Genomic DNA, 23,145 nt, shown 5'->3' with positions numbered 1-23,145 from the left:
CCATTTTATTGATTTGGAACGGTTCCTAGGGCTGACAATGTCTGTAGAAGTCAACATAAGGGGTCAGGGTGCAGGTAATCTGAGCCCATGTTTAAGAAAAGGGGGTGTTAGTGACAAGTTATGTTTCCAAAACTGATTTTTTTAATCATGTGAGCTATTCACGACAATGAAATGACCACCACCTGTGTACCGTCGCAGGGACGTTGTGACTATTGCAGCCACAACACAAATATTGATGAAAATATAAAACACAAAGATTCTATATCTATATACACACTCGCTGGTCACAGCCACATACATATTTTCTTACTCACATATCCACTAGACCTCATACAACCAGTCACATAACCACTCAGACACTAATGCACCCATTTACAGACTTAATCAAAGACCCATATGTGTACTCACATAAGAATTTAGAGGTTCATACACCCCCTCAGACATTTGTGCACCGACTCAAAGACCCACTGAGACACTTATGCTTCCACTTACATACCCACTAATAGACAGACCCACTCAGACAGTAATGCACCCACTTATAGATCTAGTCAGACTCATATACTCATTCATATGTCCACTCAGACATTCATTTAGGTAGCCACTCAGACACCAACACGCCGACTCACATACCAAGTCAGAAGCTTATACACATACTCAAAAACTCACTCAAAGACTAATGTCCCCATTCATATACCCACTCAGAGACGTATGCACCCACTTATAGACCTCCAGAAGTACTATTGCAGCCAGTCACAGACCCACTTGGAGACTTATGCATCCACGCACATAACACAGTGAATAATACACACTGTTATAGAGATATTGAGAGACTAATAAAAGATTTTATAATTTATTTAGATAGTGATTTATCTAGTGTGATGTTGGAATGAATTATATAGTTCTTATTTTTTAATGTACTGGTTGCTATTGAATTCCTGCTTTTACTTTGCATTTTTGCAACTTATTCGTGGTGATCGCGGGCACCGACATCACTGTGAGTCCCGGCGTCATCCAGAAAACGGAAAATAGGTTTTAGTGATGGTTTTTATAGAAACTCACTTGAAAAACATTAGTTTGGACTGTACAGTAATAAACCCCTACTGCCAAAAATAGTATAATATGTGTGCATATATATGTTTTTCAGTCTGTAAAAAAGGTGCGATCATCGTAGACTTCATCGCGGTTCCTGGCATCACTGTGAACATGAAAATAGGTTTTAGAGATGGTTTTTATAGAAACTCACCAGAAAAACATGACTGTAGACAATACAGTAATATACCCCTAGTGTGTAAACTACTGTAATATGTGTGCATATGTGTTTTACACTTTTTAGAAAAGATGCAATGGTGTAGAAAAGTGCCCCTTTTTTGCATAGTTACCCCTACTTTTTGCCTGACATCAGATGCGACCTGACCTGATGTGCCTGGGGCCCTGCCATTCAGTTTCCCAGGGCGTGTGTTCTTTCCCAAGACTGCTACCTTGGTAGCCACATTTTTTTATTTTAATCTTATTAAGTCTTTTTATTTAGTAATAGTTCAACATATCTTTTCATACACGGATGAAGCAAAAATAGCATACACGTTTTTAGTCCATTAACATCTAAGTTAACAGGTTAGCTTTTGCCAGCACGCAGTCCGCAGCTGTTGTGGCAAATGGAAATAAAGAATTTCAAATATACTGTGATCTCTCCCCTGTCCTCCCAGTCACATTGACCAGGGAAAGCCTTCAATAGCTGCGGTACAAAAGGGGGTGGTGATGGACGGAGCATCTGAACCAATCAAACACTCACACCCAGTCAATAGGTCTGGGTTTAATCCATCACCGTTCTTTAGCCCACTCTGCCACCCCAGTTCAGACATGGCCATATGAAAATCAGTCTGACCCTGTGCCTCATGGGAACAGTCCAGCCCGAACTGTCAAACCATGCCTTCCCAGATCCGTTCACTGGGTGTGAGTTTTTGATTGGTTCAGATGCTCCATCCATCACCACCCCCTTTTGTACCGCTTTGTTCGCCATATGTTGGCAGGGTATGCTCAGACGTTGAGTCCCTTGCTCACTTTGCCACTGGATTCAAGCAAGCCTGACTGAAGACGGCTGAAATGCCAGAAACCGGTCCTAGGAAGCTTGTTTCAGGTCCAGGGAAGGCATAGCTTGGCAGTTTGGGCTGGACTGTTCCCATGACGCACAGGGTCAGACTGATTTGCATAAGGCCATGTCTGAACTGGGGTGGCAGAGTGGGCTAAAGAACGGTGATGGATTAAACCCAGATCTGTTGACTGGGTGTGAGTGTTTGATTGGTTCAGATGCTCCGTCCATCACCACTCCCTTTTGTACTGCTTTGTTTGCCATAAGTTGGCAGGGTATGCTCAGACATGAGTCCCTTGCTCACTTTGCCACTGGATTCAAGCAAGCCTGGCTGAAGACGGCTGAAATGCCAAAAACCGGTCCCTGGAAGCTTGTTTCCGGTCCAGGGAAGGCATGGCTTGGCAGTTCGGGCTGGACTGTTCCCATGAGGCACCGGGTCAGATTGATTTGCATATGGCCATGTCTGAACTGGGGTGGCAGAGTGGGCTAAAGAACTAAGATGGATTAAACCCAGATCTGTTTACTTGGTAAGAGTGTTTGATTGGTTAAGATGCTCTGTCCATCACCACCCCCTTTTGTACCGGATCTTACCAGGACGGCATAAGACGCTCCCTCCTTGGTAGCCATGGTAGTGGGAGAAAGCAAACCAGAGAGGTGGCCAGACCACTGGCATCATCAAGGTCCTCTCACCAGTCCGGTTCTTCCATCTGGTCGGTTAAAGGGTCCAGCGACTCATCCCAGGCCTCATCACAATCCTCTGGTCGATGAACAGGGGAACAAAAGTAACCTCAGACGTCATTCTGACGTCGGTTCGGTTCCGTGTCCAACTTGGGGATGAGCACGGGGACAGTGTCGGCCAAGGGCACAGCTTGCGGGGGTCGTAGAGATTGGTGCCGGGGAAGGTCGAATCAACCGGCATCGATCCAGATCCAGGCTGGGTTCCGCTGGGGCTGGAGCCGCTGGTATCAAAGGCCCTAGATCCCAGACCGACTCTGCGGGGCCGGAAGGCACACCGGCGGAGTCAGGCTGCCCAAAGATGAGGTGTAAGGCCTCATAAAACTGTCTGCGTTGGGCAGGGGATGATCCGGCTCCCGGAAAGGGTGGGAGGCGAGGAGTTGTCCCTGAAGCAGGTACTGGAGACGGAGCCTCGAATGATGACGTTCCGAGTCCTGCATTGCGTCAGCCGACCGATGGGAAGAAGGTGAAGATCGCTTGTGCTTCTTCGCCTTCTTCTTGTGCTTTGAGTTACCAGAGGACATCAACGACTCGGATTGAGATGAGGAGTGGGGGCTCCGCGAATGGCCTCATGACCTACCTCTCGAAAGAGACTGGGAGCGACGCAGAGCCGACCGCAGGGCCTCCAACAACTTTCAGGAGCGCTGTGCAAAGTCTTCGGGTGCATGGCCCAGCAGTCGGAGCACGACTTCAGGTTATGGGCGCGCTCCATACACCACATGCACACGAGGTGCAGATCAATCACACACATCATCTTTTGACAGGAACAGGAAGGATTGAAGCCGGCCCGACTTTGGGACATCCCTTGCGCACCAATAGTCCAAGACTCAAAAAAGACATCGACAAAAGTTGCTAAAAGATAGCCAAAAAAAGGCTCAGGGGTAGCTCTCTCCGGATCTGTGCTAGGCTGGCACGGAAAAAGAAAGAACTGATGTCAGTGCGCAGGGGCAGCGGCTAAGTAGGCACTGTAACGTCATCTCGGCACCACAATAGATGCGGAGTAGACCAACACCACCTACAAACGTGCAGGGGTATTGCTGAAGAAAAAATCTCCAGATCCAGACTGACGCCTGGGGTAAATTATAGGGTAAGCAATCTACAATTAACATTCTCTATCAGATACTACACCTTAGGATCTGCACACAAGTTAAGTACGACTGTTCATACTTTGCAATAGGATTCTCTTTTCTTCATATAACACAGTTCAACCCATTTTTTTTGGCCCAAAATCTTTTTGCATGGGTTCCTATGGGAAAAAGTGTTAGCAGTTTCACAGGTAAGTGCACAACATACAAGGGTGAGTTTTTGTGGTTGGGACCAAGGTTCTCTAAAGGTATAGATGGGCACTCAAGTTGCACCACCAGCACACTGGGGCAACTGTGTGCAGAGTGATGGAGGCCAATGTTAGCAAATAGGGCTAAGAGGGCCTTCAGTTAGGGACTGCTGACGAGCAGGCCACTCGGGTGAGGGAGCAGAGCTCCTAGGGTCAAGGTCAGCACATTGCAGGAGCCAGACCGCCTTTGCTTTACAGGAGATGCTTTCGGGTCCGAATACAGCCGCACTGAGGCTGAACGGGTGATTGTCCCATCATTCCTTGCCCAACTTATCGGGGTGTGGCCCATATATTGGTCTAATAAGGTGCTATTATACCTTGGATTTACTCTCTCTTCCATTGAGAAGTTGCTTTTTTTGTTAATTTCATTCCTTCTGAAATGTGTTTGTGTATATTCATCCTATAAACCTAACTATCGCGGATAATTTGACGCTGACATTATTGCGAGTGTCTGGTGTCTTGCTTTTATGCCCTGAAGAAGTCCTTTATTGGACAAAACGCATTGGCTGTATTGTTTTTTATAAAAAAAAAAAGAATATTGCGACTAAAAGAAGAAACTATAGGAAAAATTCCATGGATATACACCAGTTATTTCTTCGTTTGTTGTTAAGTGGTGCACCTTTGCGTTGTGTTTAAAAATTGCAGGAGCATACGACCAGCACAGGAGCTGCACCATCAGCTTTTTTGGGGCTGCTGGGTGCAGGGTGAAAAAAGGGCATCGGAGCCCCTGTGTTTCCCATTGGAGATCTTCGGTTTCTCAATGATGCTGCAGGCTCGGGCAGGGTGGCCTCCTGTAGGCAGCCACCGGCTGGAGAAGTAAGCTGGGATCTGGCGGGATGCTTGGACTCCATTAGTTGGGCCACCCAAGACTGGTGTGTGGTGTGCAGGAGTGCCTTCTAGAATAGGGTTTTCTTACCAGCTCCAGTCGCTATCGGAGGGACCCTTCAGGTTGAGGCTGCCGGTGTCACCTTGAGGGAGGTAGGGGATCATCAGATCCCAGTTCAGGATTACTGGGGAGACTTCCTTGGGGAGTTGGGCCACTTGAACTCAGGCTGTGGGCATCGGGTACAGAGAGGTTCAGAATCGCTGAGTCACTGGAGTCCGGATTCTAGAGGTGAGTCTTTGGTTGAGCAAATTCGGTGCTCACAGGAGACTGTCTTTGGGAAGGTCACAGGCCTGGTCCTCCAGGCTCTGGGCGTTGCTGGACTCGCCAGGGTTCTTGCTGTAGGCAGGTCGTAGATGGGCCAGGCCAGTAGGGCTGGGCTAAGGCAGTTGGTATCCTCTTTTCCTTCCTGGTTCAGCAGGGCTCTTCGGTCCATCTTCTTCCTCCCTCAAATCTGAGGAGGCAAGGTTCAGGGTGGCCCCTAAATACTAAATGTAGTGGTGTTAAAAGGGTATGCAGATCGGGACCACTGGGTCCCTTCCTTGGGGTGTGTACACCCCCTATTATGCCACCCTCCAGTGGAAGGGGGCACGATCCTTTTCCTAATTGGCTCAGTCCCCTCATCTTCAAAGTGGAGGGGAACTGAGATATGTGCTTCACATCACATCCCCCACTTGGTGGGGGTTGCAAAGGTGGGCACACCTCTCTTCCTAGCTTGAGTTTGCCGCTTATTATCCCACCCAAAGTTGGGACCGGAACCAGTGGAAGTCAGTTGCTGGGGGACCAGCAGGGAAGGCAGGGACCACATCCAAAGGCAACAGGCCTTTAAAGCGTCCCCTTTCATGGACCCAGTCTATCCTTGGGGAGTAGGTATGACACCTCTACCCAGGATGGACTTTGTTCCTGCTTTGTTTCTGGACCCAGAGAGCGAAGGCTCTCTACCCAGGGGTCCAGAAACCTGTCTGGTGGTGGCAAATGGTGGGCAGCCATTCAGGAACCACGCCATGGCTGATCAATTTTCAGGAGGCATCTCTAAGATTAAATACCACATGGGCATCAGTGTGGGTTTACTGTTCTGAGAAGTTTGCTACCAAACTTCACAGTTTTCAGTAAAGCCATTATGGAGCTGTGGAGTTTGTAATGAGCAACTCCCAGGCCATATACTAGTTATGGCTTTACTACACTTACAATGTCTTATAATGGACTTAAACACTGTAGGGGTACAAGGCTAATGCCTCCGTACCCTCACCTTAGGGCTAGTGCAACCTGCTAGAGGGGTGACTTACCTAGACCTTAGGCAGTGGATTGCAGGCATAGCACACAGGGAAGTGTGGCATTTTGACTCTTCACTTTTCTCTGTACCAAAACACGTAGCCTGTGGTGAGGGGACAGGTGTGTGTGTGTTAAGGCACAGGGTGTCTAAGGGTGGCACAATAGGTGCTGCATCCCTTGGATGCCTTCCCTGGTTACAGTGCCCATGGTACCTTTTACAAGGGGCTTTCCTGTGGTCAGGGATGTGCCAATTGTGGATACAAAGGTACAGTCTTGGGAAAGAACATAGGTCCTGGAAAACTGATTGGCAGGGAACCACGGTACATTAAGGCAGGTTGCACCAGAGTTCTGGCAAAAAGTGGGGGTAACCATTCAAAAAGGGGCACTTCCCTACAGTGATAAGTACTGTGTCATTCAATCACCCTTTTGGCTTCCCTTCGCCTCCCAAACAGCCTGAGGAACCTGTACATTTTAAGTTCCTTATTATATCTTAATTTTACACATTTCATAAATCCTTTAAGTTGAATGAACAGATGGGTGTGACTGGGACTCATATCTTAATATTAAGCAGATGACTCAGCCTTTATACAAAAAAGAGGAAGCTCTACTTAAACTGAAATAACTGAGTTGCTATCCCAGCGAACCTAGACTAGATCATATAAATCAGTCTTCCATATTTCTCATGAACCTTATACAAAGTAATATAACATCACTGAAGAGAGACAAGTGAATGGGACTAGGTATTGATGCCCTTGTATTGCTTTTCGGTACCTTTTTTCCTTAGCAATGCAATCTTTTGCTCAATAGGCATTTTGTGGTCTGTTAATAGCATTAGATGTTTTAGACACAATAATATTTATTCAGTACGGATATATAGACGTGATAGGGCAATGGCATTGACCAAGGAAGTGAACAAAGACAATGGGGTTAGGGGTTAAAGACAAAGGGGTTAAAGAAGAGGCAGGGGGAAAAGTGAGTGAACATTCAATGATGAAATATTAAAAATCACATGTATGTATTATGTTTCAAATATTAGTCGTTGAAGACGAGCTACAGGGCCAACTGTCCCAAACTTAAAGTGGAGCAATGTTTTTTAACAAACTATTATGTGAATAGGGTTGTAATCATCAATAAGGTAGCTGTTACAAAACACAACCTGAAATTCTGGGTAATTATCTCACAGGAAATGTGTGTGTGTAGACAGACTGATGCATTCTGGACTTCTTTAGATGACTCCGGGAAAGACCGTGAAACAGTGTCTTACCTCAGGCTCCTCATTCCAGGGAGCGCAAGATAGTTTTTTAGGTCTCGTCCGATTCCATTCCGCAAGGAATGAATAGGACGAGACTATAGGGGCTAAACTAAGAGCTAAACTATGCTCTCAAAAAGGTGGATTTCCAGAAGTGCATGTGGTCTCATGAACGCGTTTCTATCCGCCTGCCTCGCATCACCACATGAAAGCCATTTGTTGCTTGTTCACACTTCACGGCCGCCAGGCCGTGTCTCCCATTTCTCCTCCCCCACCCCCGCCCCCTGCTTCACACTTTTCACTTTCTTACTACTGTGCCAGTATGCTTGCCTACAGAGAACACCCCTCCCACTTCCCAAACAACATCGAGCGGTGATCCTTGTGGCCATTTATTTATTTATTTTCTAAATTGGGCGCCATTATGCTTGCCTACAGCGAACACCCCTCCCACCTCTCACACAGCATGTTTTTTTGCCATTTCTAGTGGTGTTTGTTCAACTTCCACCGTCACGACGAAAACTCCGGTCTTTGAAGGTACATTGGTGTTACCATAACATGGAGAAAGGAACACTTCTATTTACGAGCGTCGTCTGTTCACATGAACAGTGTGAAACATACATCAAGAAATTCTAAAATTTTATATAATGAATTGTATTTGTTAGATTTGTTTTCAAAAAACGTTTCTTTAACCTTCACACTCATTTCTATTGAGCTAACCCGACATGGAAATCTAATAATTTGTTTTCAATCAACAGTAGAACTCGGAAACTACAAGTTAGAATATTTACAAAACACGTTTTAAAGTGCACATAAATAAGCTAGTGATGCACAAGTCCTTAAAGTTTTCGTACATGCTGTTGCAGGCATGATAGCTATGCATTTCCCCGACCGCATTTTAACACCTTGACTGCTATGGTGTTTTCCCGCTGTGCGCTGGAAATTGACATTTTCCATTGTTCATGACAAGGTCAACTCGTCATAAGCACAGCCCTCTCGTCGCCAAAGCGCACGCCGCTGCTTCCACTACACTTATTCTCCCCGGCTTCCCCAACAACAATTCCCACACTTGGACTGTGCATATGTCCGACCACATTTTAAGAGTTTCTGTAGCGGGCATCGGTTTTGGGTGTGGAACCTATACGGTGCATGTTCCTGCTTTTAGCTTTACCTCTCAGTTTGTACCAAGCAGCGAGGATATCTGTGCCACCCCTGAGTCTGCAACATTTGGAGCCTCTGCTGCGAGCACCGCCATCTCTGAAGTTCCCGTTTTATTCTGAGCTGTCCAGCCTGACTTTACTCATCACAGAATACACTGAGCCATGAAGAGCTGCCTGGCATATGCGTGGCAGCGCAGAGATTTCTTTCATTAGTGAGGTCTTTGTTTAAGCATTTACACAAATTGCTTAAACAAAAAAAAATCTGTTTCAATAGAAAATCACCATAGTGCACCAAGGGAATGATAGTCGGTATTGTGGTTACATGTGATTGCAAACACTCTGACCAAAAAGAGGTAGGGTTTGTTTCAGATTTATATACTACGAAAAAGCATAATGATAACATCACTGCAAACAATCGGCCCAATGATGACAGCGCAGGATATCAGAAAAATACTGTTGTTCAAGTTGATTTGAATCCAAAGTGCTTACCATGAAATAAATATTAAATCAGTGAACGGGACACATTTTTAACTTTCCTAATCATACCTTGCAACATTACTTGTCCATTGTCTCGGTGTCAGTCGGCACACTCCATTAGCAGCTCCAGACCATACACTTCGTATTACTACTACTACTTTTAGAGTTTCCACTTCACCTAATCTCCCCATGCCTCCCCCCCACCCCCCGCCCTAGAGTATGCACATGTTACTTTTATTTTATATGGCAGCATTCCTAACTCCATTTCCTGCGCGTCTCTTCTCCATCCTCCGAATCTATAATACATACTGTATTTAAATCAGCACATGCTCTCTGCTGCAGTCCTTTCCCTTTGCATTATTTATGAGCGGCCGCGAAATGCTCACCATTTGTCACCCCCTCGCTTCCTGCTGGCATTCCCCCCTCCCTTCTCGCCCAGTCCTTGTTCTATTTTACTTTGCTTCCTTGCAGTGATCTGCCTGCCTGTGATTTTATGGTCAGCATGCTAACTTGTCAAAATGTGTTTTGGTGCATTTTGTCTTGCACTGTAGGTCGGACTCTCACGTTTTTTCATATTTATCCTCATGTGTTTTAATTCTCACAGCACTCTTAACTCTTATTTTTCGAGGAGGCCTTTAGTTCGCTAGTTGTCTGCATCTCTCAGAAACTGTGATTTAAAACGGCAGACAGGTTTCATTTGCCTCCCACCATAGCTTACAGGCACCTGCTTTGCCACTCTGAGAATGCTCCGCAAATTTTTTCCTTTGCTCCCTAGGGATGCCAAGGAGACGGTTGCTCGGGCGCTCATACTGGCAAGGCTGGATTACGCGAATGCACTGTTCAGTGGTATTCCGGCCTATCTGGTGAAACGCCTGCAAATTATCCAGAATGCGGCTGTCCGTCTATTACTTAACATCCCTAGATGGAAGAGCGTTCGCGCTGAGATGCGCACACTTCACTGGCTTCCTGTTGCACAGCGCATTCTGTTTAAATCTCTGGTGCTCGCGTTTCGAGCAATCCATGATCAAGGCCCCCTGTATCTGAGAAAGAGATTTACCAGCTATACCCCCGCACGCTCCCTCAGATCATCCACTCTGTTCAAATTGTCCCTTCCCCGTTTTAAACGAGCCAGACTCGGAGGCCAATCGATCTCCGTGATCGTGGCTCGGGCCTGGAACGCTCTCCCTCTCCATCTGCGTTCTATGCCAACAGTGGCTGCATTAAAAAAAAAACTGAAAACACATTTGTTCAAGAGTGTAATCTAAGATTCCTTCTCTATGTTTTGCTGTCTGCTTTTCCCTTACCCGAGCCAGGATACTCTCAAGTAACGGAGCGCGTTATAAAATGGTTTATACATACATACATACATATACATACCGGAACCCTCATTTCTAGGTTACTGGAGAATAACTCGAAAAGGTGATCTCACTTTTCTTGACTTCAAGCATCCGTTTCCTAGAAGCAAAATGTAGTAAATGTGAGGATTAGGTGTGCAGAGGCGTGGCCCTAAAATACCCGTACATTAGTGCGTTTATAGCACAGATACCTGCTGATTTATATCGTGTGGGCCTTCCTGGGACAGCCCTCAACACACGCACAGGCCTTCCACCAGCCTATCTTTACCGAGGCACCTCCGAAAATTTAAGTTGCCCTCGGGAGAGAAGCATTGTTTTCCAAAAGTCATAATTTGGTGCGCAATTGCTTTTGATGGGTGTCCCATGTCCACACAGAGGGGTTTTCACAGATTCTTTTTCACCATGCTTCTGTATCTTGTAGGTTTTTTCTAACATGGAATGTCGTGTATGTATATACTAAAGGCCACAACCCCTTTGAGCACTGTTATCTTAACAATTGTGTTTCTCTCTGTCTTATGAGGTCTGCCCGGCCACCATTTACTTCGGACTCTCACACCTCCTCACCCTCACTCACCCTCACCCACCCTCACTCACTCTCACACCCTCACCCACTCTCACACCCTCACCCTCACACACTCTTACCCACCCTCACCATCACACACCCTCACCCACCCCCACCCTCACACCTCCTCACCCTCACCCTCACACCCCCTCACCCTCACCCCTGTCACCCTCATCACCCTCACCCTCACACCCCCTCCCCCTCATTCCTCCTCACACTCACACCCCCTCACCCTCACAACCCCACCCCCTCACCCTCACCCTCACATACCCTCACCCCCCTCACTCCCACACACCCTCACCCTCACCCCTGTCACCCTCACCCCCATCACCCTCACCTTACACCCCCTCACTCTCACTCACCCTCATTCACCCTCACACACCCTCACTCACCCTCACCAGCTCAGCATAACAAAACATAGTATAGCATAACAAAACACAGCATAGCATAGCATAACAAAAATAAGCATAGGATAGCAAAACATAGCATAGCATAGCAAAGCAAAGCATATGATAGCAAAACATGGCATAGCAAAACACAACAAAGCATAGCCGAACAAAACATAGCATAACAAAACATAGCATAGCATAACAAACACAATAAAACATAGCATAGCATAAGAAAACAAAGCATAGGATAGCAAAACAAACATAGCATAGCATAACAAAACATAGCATAAAAAACACAACCACAAAACATAACAAAACATAGCATTGCAAAACAAAACATATAATAGCATAGCAAAGCATAGCATACCAAAACATAGCATAGCAAAACATAGCATAGCATATCAAAACAAAACATAGGAAAGCAAAACAAAACATAGCATAGCATACAGCATCACTCAGCAACACCACAGCATCACTCAGCGTCACCACAGCATCACTCAGCGCCACCACAGCATCACTCAGCGCCACCACAGCATCACTCAGCGCCACCACCACAGCATCACTCAGCGCCACCACAGCATCACTCAGCACCATCACAGCATTGCTCAGCACACAACAATATTGCTCAGGGCCACCACAGCATCACTCAGAAACACCACATAATCACTCAGGGCCAAGAATGCATCACTCAACACCACCACAGGATAACTCAGCACCACACACAACAATATTGCTCAGGGCCACCACAGCATCACTCAGAAACACCACATAATCACTCAGGGCCAAGAATGCATCACTCAACACCACCACAGGATAACTCAGCACCACCACAGCATCACTCAGCACCACCACAGCATCACTCTGCACCACCACAGCATCACTCTGCACCACCACAGCATCACTCTGCACCACCACAGCATCACTCTGCACCACCACAGCATCACTCTGCACCACCACTGCATCACTCTGCACCACCATAGCATCACTTTGCACCACCACAGCACCACTCTGCACCACCACAGCACCACTCTGCATCACCACAGGATCACTCATCAACACCACATCATCACTCTGCACCACCACAGCATCACTCTGCACCACCACAGCATCACTCATCAACACCACAGCATCACTCAGGGCCAAGAATGCATCACTCAGCACCACCACAGCATCACTCATCGTCACCACAGCATCACTCAGGGCCATCACAGCACTTCTGTTCTTGGATGTTCGTCACAATAAAATACAATGAACATGGCGGCGCCCATTGCCTCTGAGGAGCTCCGGGAGGTCATAGCGGCGCTCTCCAACGGAAAGTCCCCTGGCCCCGACGGACTCCCAGCGGAGTTCTACAAAGCGTACCCGGACCTCCTGATCCCCGAACTCATTAAACTGTATGAGACGGCATTGGAGGACTCCTCCCTGCCTCCTTCTCTGAGTGAAGCCACATTGGTCTCCCTCTTAAAACCGGGAAAGGAGGGGTCGCTACTGGGCTCGTATAGACCACTCGCCCTCCTAAACACGGACTACAAAATATTAGCATCCACACTTGCGAGGAGACTGGCCCAATATACACCTACCCTGGTCCACCCTGACCAGAACGGATTCGTACCTACACGCAGCACTTCACTCAATATCCGTCAGTTGTTCAGGGTACAGGAATACGCAAGGGGTCCTTGGCCACAATCGGGTTGTATAGTCTTGGATCTGGAAAAGGCATTTGACTTGGTAGAGTGGCCGTATCTCAGGGCGGTTATGCAGAAGTTTGGTCTGGGTGACGCATATTTGGACATGGTGGGACTCCTGTACCAAACACCTAACGTTCGTGTCCGGATAGGGAGCCTCCTATCGGACGCCATACAGGTAAGGCAGGGCACGCGTCAGGGCTGCCCGTTGTCGCCTCTGCTCTTCTCATTGGCTATGGAACCACTGGCGGAGTTGCTGAGGATGCAGGGTGCCGAGTGGGGCATCCCATTGACATATGGCATACACGTGGTCTCGCTGTATGCTGATAACCTGCTCCTCTACGTCAGGGACCTCACGCAGATACCCCCGGGGCTCACCGGTGCCCTCCGAGAATTTGCAACCCACTCGGGGCTGAGGGTCAACTGGGGGAAATCAGGGGTTTACCCCTTTCACCCAGATATGCAGGAGTGCGCAGTGCAGTTGGGGGACACGATGATGACATGGTATGCCGGCACCTTCAGGTACCTGGGCATTCACATTTACAGAAACACGGCGGATATATTGGATGGTAACCTGATTCGGGCCATAAGCTCCCTGCGGGCCCAGATACGTTTCTGGAGCACGCTCCCGCTAAACGTCCCGGCCAGAATCACCCTATCGAAAATGATAGTCTTACCTAGACTCCTTTACTATTACTCGAACATACCGATGTATGTCCCTGCTCGGGTCTTCAAAGACCTGGAGACCCTAGTGCGAACACTCATATGGAATGCAGGGAGACCAAGGGTGGCTCTGCAGAAATTATATGCCCCGACGTCCCTGGGGGGACTTGCGGTCCCGAACCAGGAACACTACTACCTCGCCGCGCAACTCCAGTGGGTGGTGGCCTGGCTCGCGGGAAGAAACCTGCAAGACACGGCCTCGGCGACCCCGGCCCTGACTCAGGCGGAGGCTCTCGCTATGTTCCACCCCCTCAGCAGCGCACCCCGCGGGACACAACTGCACCTCGCGGTGGCACTACGATGCTACAAACACGCACTAAAATTAACTAAGGAGACTACGCCCTCCGCCCCAGCCCTTCCGCTGGAAGGAATGCCCAGGCCTGGGGTGTGGTGACTGCAGCGCGCCTGAACGACTGGGCGCGGGTGGGACTTGAGACAATGGCGGACCTATATGACGACGGCGCCCTGGTTCTGTTCGAGAGACTAGTAGAGAATCCTGGACTGCCGGCTGGACAGTTCCTGTTCCATGCATCTCTGATCCGAGTCCTAACGAAACACTGGGGCGACATGTCTGAGGAACCTCAGACACACCTCTTGATACAATACTTACACGTTATGGGGGCAGGGTCGCACGTAATACACTGGCTAACACAAGCACTAAGGTCCCACACTACAAGCTCCCTACAGTCACTGAGAGACAGGTGGACAACTGACAGGGGAAGGGACTGGTCAGATAAGGAGTGGGAGAGGATCTTGGAAGGCCCACAACACATTCCCCGCAACTCGAGATTCAAAATAATACAGTTCTACATCACACACAGGGCATACTTGTCCCCGGACAAGATCAACCGCTATTTCGGCATTGATACCTCCAGCTGCCCACGATGCGCGTTGCTAAACGCAGATCTCCTGCACATGCTGTGGGCATGCCCCAAACTGCAAACGTACTGGCACGATGTCACTACACTGTTGACCAAAGGGACGGCAATGGAACTTCGTCACGATTGGGACACCTGTGTGCTGGGCCTACTTACCAGAACAAAACACAACAAAGCCCACACGAGGTTCTGGGATCTGGGACTGATAACCGCCAAAAGGCTCATAACACGTCACTGGAAAGCCACAGACCCACCACAGACGAAACACTGGAGTGCCTCCCTCATTTACTGGGCAACCGCAGAGGGCACAGTGTTACGCAGGGAGGAAACAGCGGGACGGAGGGCCATCCCGATAGCCCAGATCTGGGAGGGTTTCCTACAAGCATTCACTAAGGCCTGCCGTGATAAAGGGGTGATGTGAGATGATAGCCACCTCGCCCCCCCCCCCCCCCCCCATGGCGTGAAGGGACACATTTGGGTTGAATGATGCACAGCAACAGGGAGAAACAAGAGCCACACACATATAGACATAAGCTACCACCCCCGCAGCCTCTCTCTCGCCCCCCCACCCGACCCCCCCCCCCTCTTTCCCCCCCCCCCACACCCCACCTAGCCGGAAGGGGCCACACACACGGCTGGCTCCAGCGATGCAGCCCACCCCGGGCCTTAGAACTCCCACACACAACCCGAACCGTCGCCCCACGAACACTAGACGTCAGCATCCTGCGTAGCCATTCTACCCAGACCTAGCACGTCAAGACCCAAACAGCAGCATCCCCTCCCCCCTCCCGAGTTAAGGTTCATTACACCCCCAATTTCTTTCCTATTTCCCCCTGTTGGGTCAGAGATAATTGCAGCAACCGTTGCCCCTCGGTTGCCTACACTGGATCTGCCCTTTTTTTTTTTTTCTTTTACTTCTCTGCGCATGACGGCCAAACACTAGGTTGTAGCACACATAGCAGCCCCTGCCGCAACCCACTACCACACCGCGACAACACTCTGAACGCTCTAGCCGCCCGCGGCGCACATATACGTCGCCCGGAACCGGGCCTGGTTGGTTATACACAACATTGAGGTACAACAACCTGCATCACTGGCCGGAGGGCTGTAGGCAACAGGGGTACAGCTGACGAGAAGAATACCCGTCTTGAAAGGTTGGGCCAGAAATTCTGGTGGGATCGGCACTGCGAAATGGGTAGTACTACAATGATGGATTGTCAATTATGGTGCATGCAGAGACTGTCCCCATTACAGCTGATGGTGTTATCCGCTTATGAGTACGTTTATTGGGTTTTCACCAGTCGTTAACACTCGCTCAGATATTGTACGAGCTGCTCGAATCGCTGTTTTTCCCTTTGAATGATACACACAAGACATGTAACTGTATGACAAGTGTTTCAATAAAACAGATTTAAAAAAAAAATACAATGAACATAAGCTACACAAAAGTTATTTACAAAAGTTTAAGCTATTGCCATTATAAATTACAATAACTTTTACCTAAGTATTAATTATTTAAAAAAATTAAAAACCATTGTTATTTGTAATAGCAATACATGTAAGTCACGTAAATACAACACATATTGCATTACAAATTCTATAGGTGTCACATTTGCGAAAGTTATAACTATTGGCATTGTAAATGACAAAGCTATTAATTTTGATATTTTCAGAACCAACACATAAATAAAAAATGTGTCATTTACAATACCAATAGCTCAAACTTTCCTAATGCAAGACCTATTGCATTGCAAATGCTTGTGTTTATTAGAGAACAGTATGCTTATTTTTTTTAGAATGAGTGAAAGAACGTGAATGGCACTTTGAATCTGCAGAACTTGTACAAATAGATGCATTGCCATTTGACCATATCTAATTAGGAACTAAAGATTTATAAATTTGCCCAAATAATTGGTGATATTTTAATCAGTAATAACGTGAAAATTACCTGATCCAAAGAACTGCCTGCATTGGGCATCTCTATCTGCACATTTTCCTTGATAGCAGTAAGATGTTTCTTTTTTGCACGGATTCCCATTTTGTTGAAAGACATCACTAACACACGTTGGTGACACTCCATCACAGTACTCTGGAAGGTCACACTCGTCAGTAACTTCTCTACACTGTGTGCCTCTAGGAAGAATCTGATAGAACAATTTATAAAAGTACATTCCAATAACTGAAAACACATTGACAAGAGGAGTCCAGTGACTGATTTGCTGGTGACATGGGAGAGAACAAATGTTCAAGCAAATTAACAAAATTCTAACTGCCTCACATACAAAAACTCTGCTGAATAAAGGCACTTTTACATGAATACTCACAGTTCACTGACAGTATTTTTTTTTATAAACAATTTTATTAGTTTTAATGGCCAGAAGGTGGCCAACAGTGGTCTTGGCACAGATAGAGTAAGTACATTGAACAACAGGTTCATATTGTGACCATGGAAAACAAGAGCATAAATGTACAAATGGTGATTAGTCTCCCAGACATGTTAACTTGAATACATTTGGTCATAGGTTCAGCCCCTTCCCACTCAACCGATCATGTTTTCGGTGGCAGCCCCTCGCTTCAAATATCACCCGTTCCTACTGGTTACACCAATCCACTCCCTGCTGCCACTGTGAAAGTGTGGGGGAGGAGGGACTCCGCTATTTCGCCACAACATCACACTTTGCAACAAGGAGGGCTGTACCTAGAAAGTCCCTTTCAGCCCTAGTACCACCCGTACCCTCAAATATCCCAAGTAGGAGAGGGTACTGCCCACCCCAATACCTCAGCAAGGTCTTTAGTCATTGCAGTCAAGTATAGCTGTATCCTCACACAGGACCATAACATATGAAAGAAGTCTGCTTGAATAGCTGCGCACCATGGGCAGGCGGAGTCGGAGCAAAGGCCTGCTGTGTGAGGGCGCATGGGGGGAGATAGGCTACATAAAGATAATACACTTGTATTAGTCGCAGCTTGGAGGAGATGGTGAGCTCTCTGGGCCATCAGGACATCAAGCCGGTCCTCCTCCTCCAAAAGACCCACCCAACCTTCCCATTTGGTTTTGAGGTGGTTAAGTGAGTCAGGAGCATTATTTATGAGGGTTCAGTAGATTTGAGAAACTCCCCCGCGACCCAGGCTACCCTCTAGGAGCTTGGCTTCTAGGGGATTACATTCTGGGAGGGGCGCAGATACCTATAGAATTAGGTATGAGAGAGAGCGTATATTTCCTGAAGCTTTGAGAAGGAATGTATGTGCGTCCCTGACCACACAGCTCCTAATGTACAAGTTACTTACCTTTCGGAAATGATGTATCTGGTAGAGACAATTCTAGCCGCAGATTCCTTAACGTAGAATTATCCCCAGGTATGAGACTGGATCCGAAAAACAAGTTTGCCACAGCATCTCTGCGTGCCTGGGGACGGCATCACGTGACTCGGCCCTAACGTTGTCCGCGTACATGACGTCAGCGAGGTCACATATGTCAAACCCCAGCGAGCTGACATCAGTTTTCTCCAGAGAACTTTTCCGCGCCACAACGGGGAGCCATCACAAACAAAACTGTGAGAGTATGGGAACAGCACCGCTCAGAGTAGCAACCCTGCAAAGAGAAGGCACTGTCCTCCCTGGAAGCAGAATAACATGTGAAAAATGTAATGACAGACGACAGAAAGTCTGCAACCACAATCTATAACAGTGAAGGAGCCACAAGCCCGGAACAGATGAGTAATGAAAAGGTACCCCGAGACAACACCATCAAGAAGTTTTGTATCCCCTGCAAAGAGCTAAGGGGCTGAGGCACAACCAAGAGACCCCAATCCAGAGGACCGCAAAGGAGTCAGAAACCTCATGATATGAAAAAGAGATAAGATTATGAGTAGACCCCACAATGAAATAATCAGGGTGAAGGGATACATAAGTACACATGAACTACCGTCCAATTACTAGAAGGGAGAGAGTGGAACAAATAAAAATACAAAGCACCCTTCCAGGGAGGAAGTGAAAGAGAGCACTCGCAGAAGACAAGCCACCCGGAAGGAGGCGAGTGCAGAAGACCAAGATGAAGGTCTTCGCAGAACGGGGAGGAAGGGTGGGCCGAGAAGGAATCTGTGGCTAGAATCGTCTCTACCAGATACATCGTTATCGAAGGTAAGTCATTTCTACATCTGATAGAGACTACTAGCCGCAGATTCCTTAACGAGGAATAGATACCCTAGCCATACCCAGAGAGGAGGAGGGTCTACGAGAGAACCTCACGAGCTTGGAAGAACACAAGGCCCCAACAGGGAATGTGTCATGGGGACAGGGAGGACGGCCCAGACCACACCAAGCAGAAGTAAGCAAGAACAAGGAGAAGGGAAGGCCAGGATACCACAAGCCTACACGAGGGTTATAGGACGTCCTCCAGAAACTCTGGAGGGACAAACGGCACCAAGAGAGTACCAAAGGAAGAAAAGAACCACGCACAAAATCCAAGGAGAAGAGGCGGAAACGGAGGCAGAGCCCGCCTCAGGAGAACACACACAGCGAAGGGGACAGCTGAACTAGCATCAGCCCAGAGGCAGCGGACAATGCAGGAACGGCCAACCTCCGAGAAGGGCATACGTGAGAAGGAAGACACAGTCGTGCAAAGGTCCAGCAGAGCAAGGGACAGGAGCACAAGGGTACACGCCGAGGCACACGGAAGTGGACCATAACGACCATGCATGCGCAGCAGGCAGCAGATACATACTATGAAGTAGTGTGCCCAGAACAAGCCAAGCGCAAGACAAAGACAGAGGCAAGGGGACCCCAGAACAAGCCCCACAAAAGGACCGTCCCAGTGGCACAACCCGACCCACGAAAAGAAGTGGGACCGGCAGGAAGATAAAGTGGAGAAATATGTAGCACAAGCCTAAAGCCGTCAACCAGAACACAGGAGAACATATCTTTTCACCCCTGGGACACAAGGCAGAGGACCAGGCCGTAGCGTCGGATAACAAGGTGGAAACACCATGACACAACACCAGAGACAGCATGACAAAAGCCGATCTGGCGCTCCAGAGGCTGAAGAGGGAAGGCAAAACGCACAGAAGCAGATATCCTGCAGGGACAAGGACAAAATGTACGACAGGTAAGCCCTGTATGCGAAGGATAGAAACACCACCAGATACTGAGCAGGACAAAACCTGGAACAGCTCAAGCTGCACTAAGACGGAAGAAAAAAGACCACACCAAGCAGTATACAGTGACGCCAGGAAGGGCGAGGAACCCGAGAAGGTATCCACACCAGCCCAGCTTAGTACAGAGCTATACAATAGCTGACAAGTACCCCACCTAGGGTATGATACCCCAAAAGAAAACATGGGAACAATTCCTAGGGAAAAAGCCGCAGCAGAGGTCAAGAACATAAAGGACTTGGGGTAACACCACAGACGGCTTACCAATCAGCCAAAAAATATACAGATGGTCCAACCTAAGGACCTATACGGCTTCATTAACAGCAAAAAGAAACACCCACCACAAATGTTAAAGGGCTGTACCAGCAGCCAACAGTACAGAGGGGCCAACTTTAGGACCCTGAAGGCATTCCAAGCCACACAGAACACACAGATGGGCCAACCGAAACACTAGGCCCAAAGAGAAAGGTGGGATAAACGCCTCCCATAAGGCACCTGAGGACCGACAAGCCGAAGCTTAGGGAGGGAGAGGAGGACAGAGCCCCGCAAGGAGTAGTTAAATGGCGGAGTCCGTGTGGGTGTTAAAGAGAAGAATCCCATTAAAAGATAGGTCAACAAGACCCTCCTGAACATTCTTCGGAACGGCAACCAAGCATGGCGGCTGAGAGCCACAGAACTCGCCATAGCCCGGCCTAGAGAATCAGAAACATCCAAGGCTGAACGGAGAATAAATGCAGCCAACTCCCGACCATCCAGCACATTGTGCCGCAGATCAGCGCAGACACCTTCATGGGAGGTGCGAGACAAAAGAGACTCCACGGAATCCCATAGGCCGGAGGTAGCCCTGGCCAACAAACAAAGTGTGTTGAGCACACGCAAAGCAGCACTAGTGGAAGCGAAGATGTTACGCCCCCAGGAGTCCAACCACCGAGCCTCCCGCAACGGAGGGAGCAACACTGAAGGCAAGGAAGGAAAAGCAGTCTGCAGGACAGGGCCCTGGGCAGAAGGGTGGGAAAAAAGGCAGTCTGGATCGTGCGGAGCAGGACAGTGGCGGTGGAGGAGCGGTGGAGGCACCGGATCTCCCGTAGTAAGACGCCCCCAGGCTCCCCAAAGAAAGTTGTGGAGCGAAGCTTCAAATGGAAGAAGACGCTCCCCTCCACCAGAATCCTGGTGGAGAACCTCCAACAAATGGTCTGTAGGAAGAGGAGTGACGGGTTGCCCATTTACAAAATATCAGCTGCCATGGAAATGGCCCGGACAAAGGCTACACTTTCCTCTGTAGGGCGTCACGGGGGAGAGAGCATTTGTTCTGTGGGCAAAGGCTACAAACTAAGCCACCTGTCCCTGAGCCCAGCCGGAGGAAGAAGCAGCCAGCCCCTGTAGGATGGAAGACCCATAAACGAGTGAGGGGCCTGAGGGGTCTCCGGACTCCGGAGAAGCCTTCAGGGCATCCAACAGCGAGGTGCGGAAGATAGGGTCCGGGGGCTATGGCCGCGGAGACGGTGTAGAGCCTGCCTTGGAAGTCGCTGGGGAAAAAGCAACAATTTCGGCTTCCAGTCTCAGGTGAAGAGGGGACTGTGGTATCGGGTTCCCAAGGCCTACATGCTCCGTAGATAACCCACTTACACTGAAAGAACTGTTGGCACGGAAACTGAAAAGTACAAAGAACAAGTTTATTAAGACCCCATGGGGTGGTGGTACATTCCTACAGCACCCTTCGGCAATGCAAGAAGTATCACACCGAACGTCGGTGTGACTCGTTCTTTTATACAATTTACAGGTAATAAAAAGATAGGCGGTACAAAGTTACAGAGCTTTATGTACATATATGGTCATTTTTGGAACACAGCCAGCTCATGGGAGGGGTTACAACCCCACTGGTCAGTTTGGCGGCACATTCCTGAGGGGTGACTGGTCAGTTGGGACTGCGCATGTACAGGTTTGACCGTTACTAAAAATAGCCTGTTGCTGGGCAAACTCGAGTGGTCAGTGGCACGGACAACGGACTAAAGGGCATGCTGGCCACGAGGCCGCTCATGATCTAAGATGGCCGCCGTAACGTACAAGATGGCGTTTTCTAATATGGTCAAGTTAAGGAGAATAACGTGTAGCAAAGCTAAGCGCTAACCCGGCCATCGTCAAATTACGACCGACGACCCTTTTAGCTTTTAGCTGAAGCTACCTCATAGTGGACATAGTCCGGGTATTCATCCTCAATATCAATCAGCATTATTTGGGGAACTTCTTTATGAAGCATCATTTCATTATGAGCAAGAGTACGTCTGGATGGGATGCAGGCTGATAAACACATGGAACACAAGGCGGGACCACATTGTATACATAAACATATGAAGAACAGTATCCCAATAATGACACATAGAATTGTTAATAGTTTCCAACCCCAAGCCGTAAGCATTGACCAGAACCACCCTGAAAGAGTCCAAGTTCCATTGTCTGGGTGTATTTCAGCAGCTATTTTGTGCAACTTCGAAATGGCATCATAAACAGATGGCGAATTATCAGGTACATATACACAGCAGCTGCTTCCGATGATTCTACATGCCCCCCCACGGTCAGCTAGAACCACATCTAGAACCATTCTGTTCTGAAGCGTAACAATCCTAGAAATCTGAAGTTCTTCAGTAATATTCCCTGATGCAATAGCAGTATCATTGGCTACAGCCTCAACAACACGGGTCAATCGTCGTATTTTCCGACTATTCAAAGCAGCCCCCACAAAGGAGAACAGTCCCAAATTAAAGTCCACATACTGTTGCAAGGCAGTATCAGTCTGGTCGATGTCGTCCAGAACAAAAGTACGTTTAACACGATTTAACACGAAATCGTGATAAAGCACATAATCATTATGATACATTGGTGGGGCAATGAATACAGGGGGCAATACAAAGGATACATAGCAAGTGCCTAACCATCCCAACGGAAGCTGATGATAGCCCTTAGTTCCACAAATAAAATAAGTATTACGAGATGCCACAAACGATATGCCATTCGGGCTGTCAAATGTAAGTGTAGTGTTGCATTCACTTTTTCCAACCGGGATTGTACCTTTATTACGTATGCACAAATCAGCTTTAGTGGCAATAACATTAATAACATGTGAACTGGATACATTAATGTTCCTTTGGTTGCTGTAAACACGGGGTGCAGATGCATTGTCGGGGCGGTACTCTTCCCATTCAAATCGAGTACC

At 48.1% G+C, this 23,145-nt stretch overlaps 1 protein-coding gene across 1 annotated transcript in view; it reads right to left on the bottom strand.

Annotated features, from left to right (window-relative positions):
* Positions 1-23,145, bottom strand: part of LOC147683095 (disintegrin and metalloproteinase domain-containing protein 9-like) — a 2,555,772-nt gene that overhangs the window by 904,168 nt on the left and 1,628,459 nt on the right. Inside the window, exon 12 of the mRNA XM_086942496.1 lies at positions 16,733-16,928. Within this exon, the coding sequence (XP_086798622.1) occupies positions 16,733-16,928 (196 nt within the window). The remainder of the gene's footprint in view (positions 1-16,732; positions 16,929-23,145) is intronic.

The sequence above is a fragment of the Lissotriton vulgaris genome, chromosome 11, assembly GCF_964263255.1.
Source record: "Lissotriton vulgaris chromosome 11, aLisVul1.2, whole genome shotgun sequence".
NCBI lineage: Eukaryota > Metazoa > Chordata > Amphibia > Caudata > Salamandridae > Lissotriton > Lissotriton vulgaris.
The sequence above is the reverse complement of the archived record's forward strand: the minus strand, read 5'-3'. Positions and strand labels throughout refer to the sequence as shown.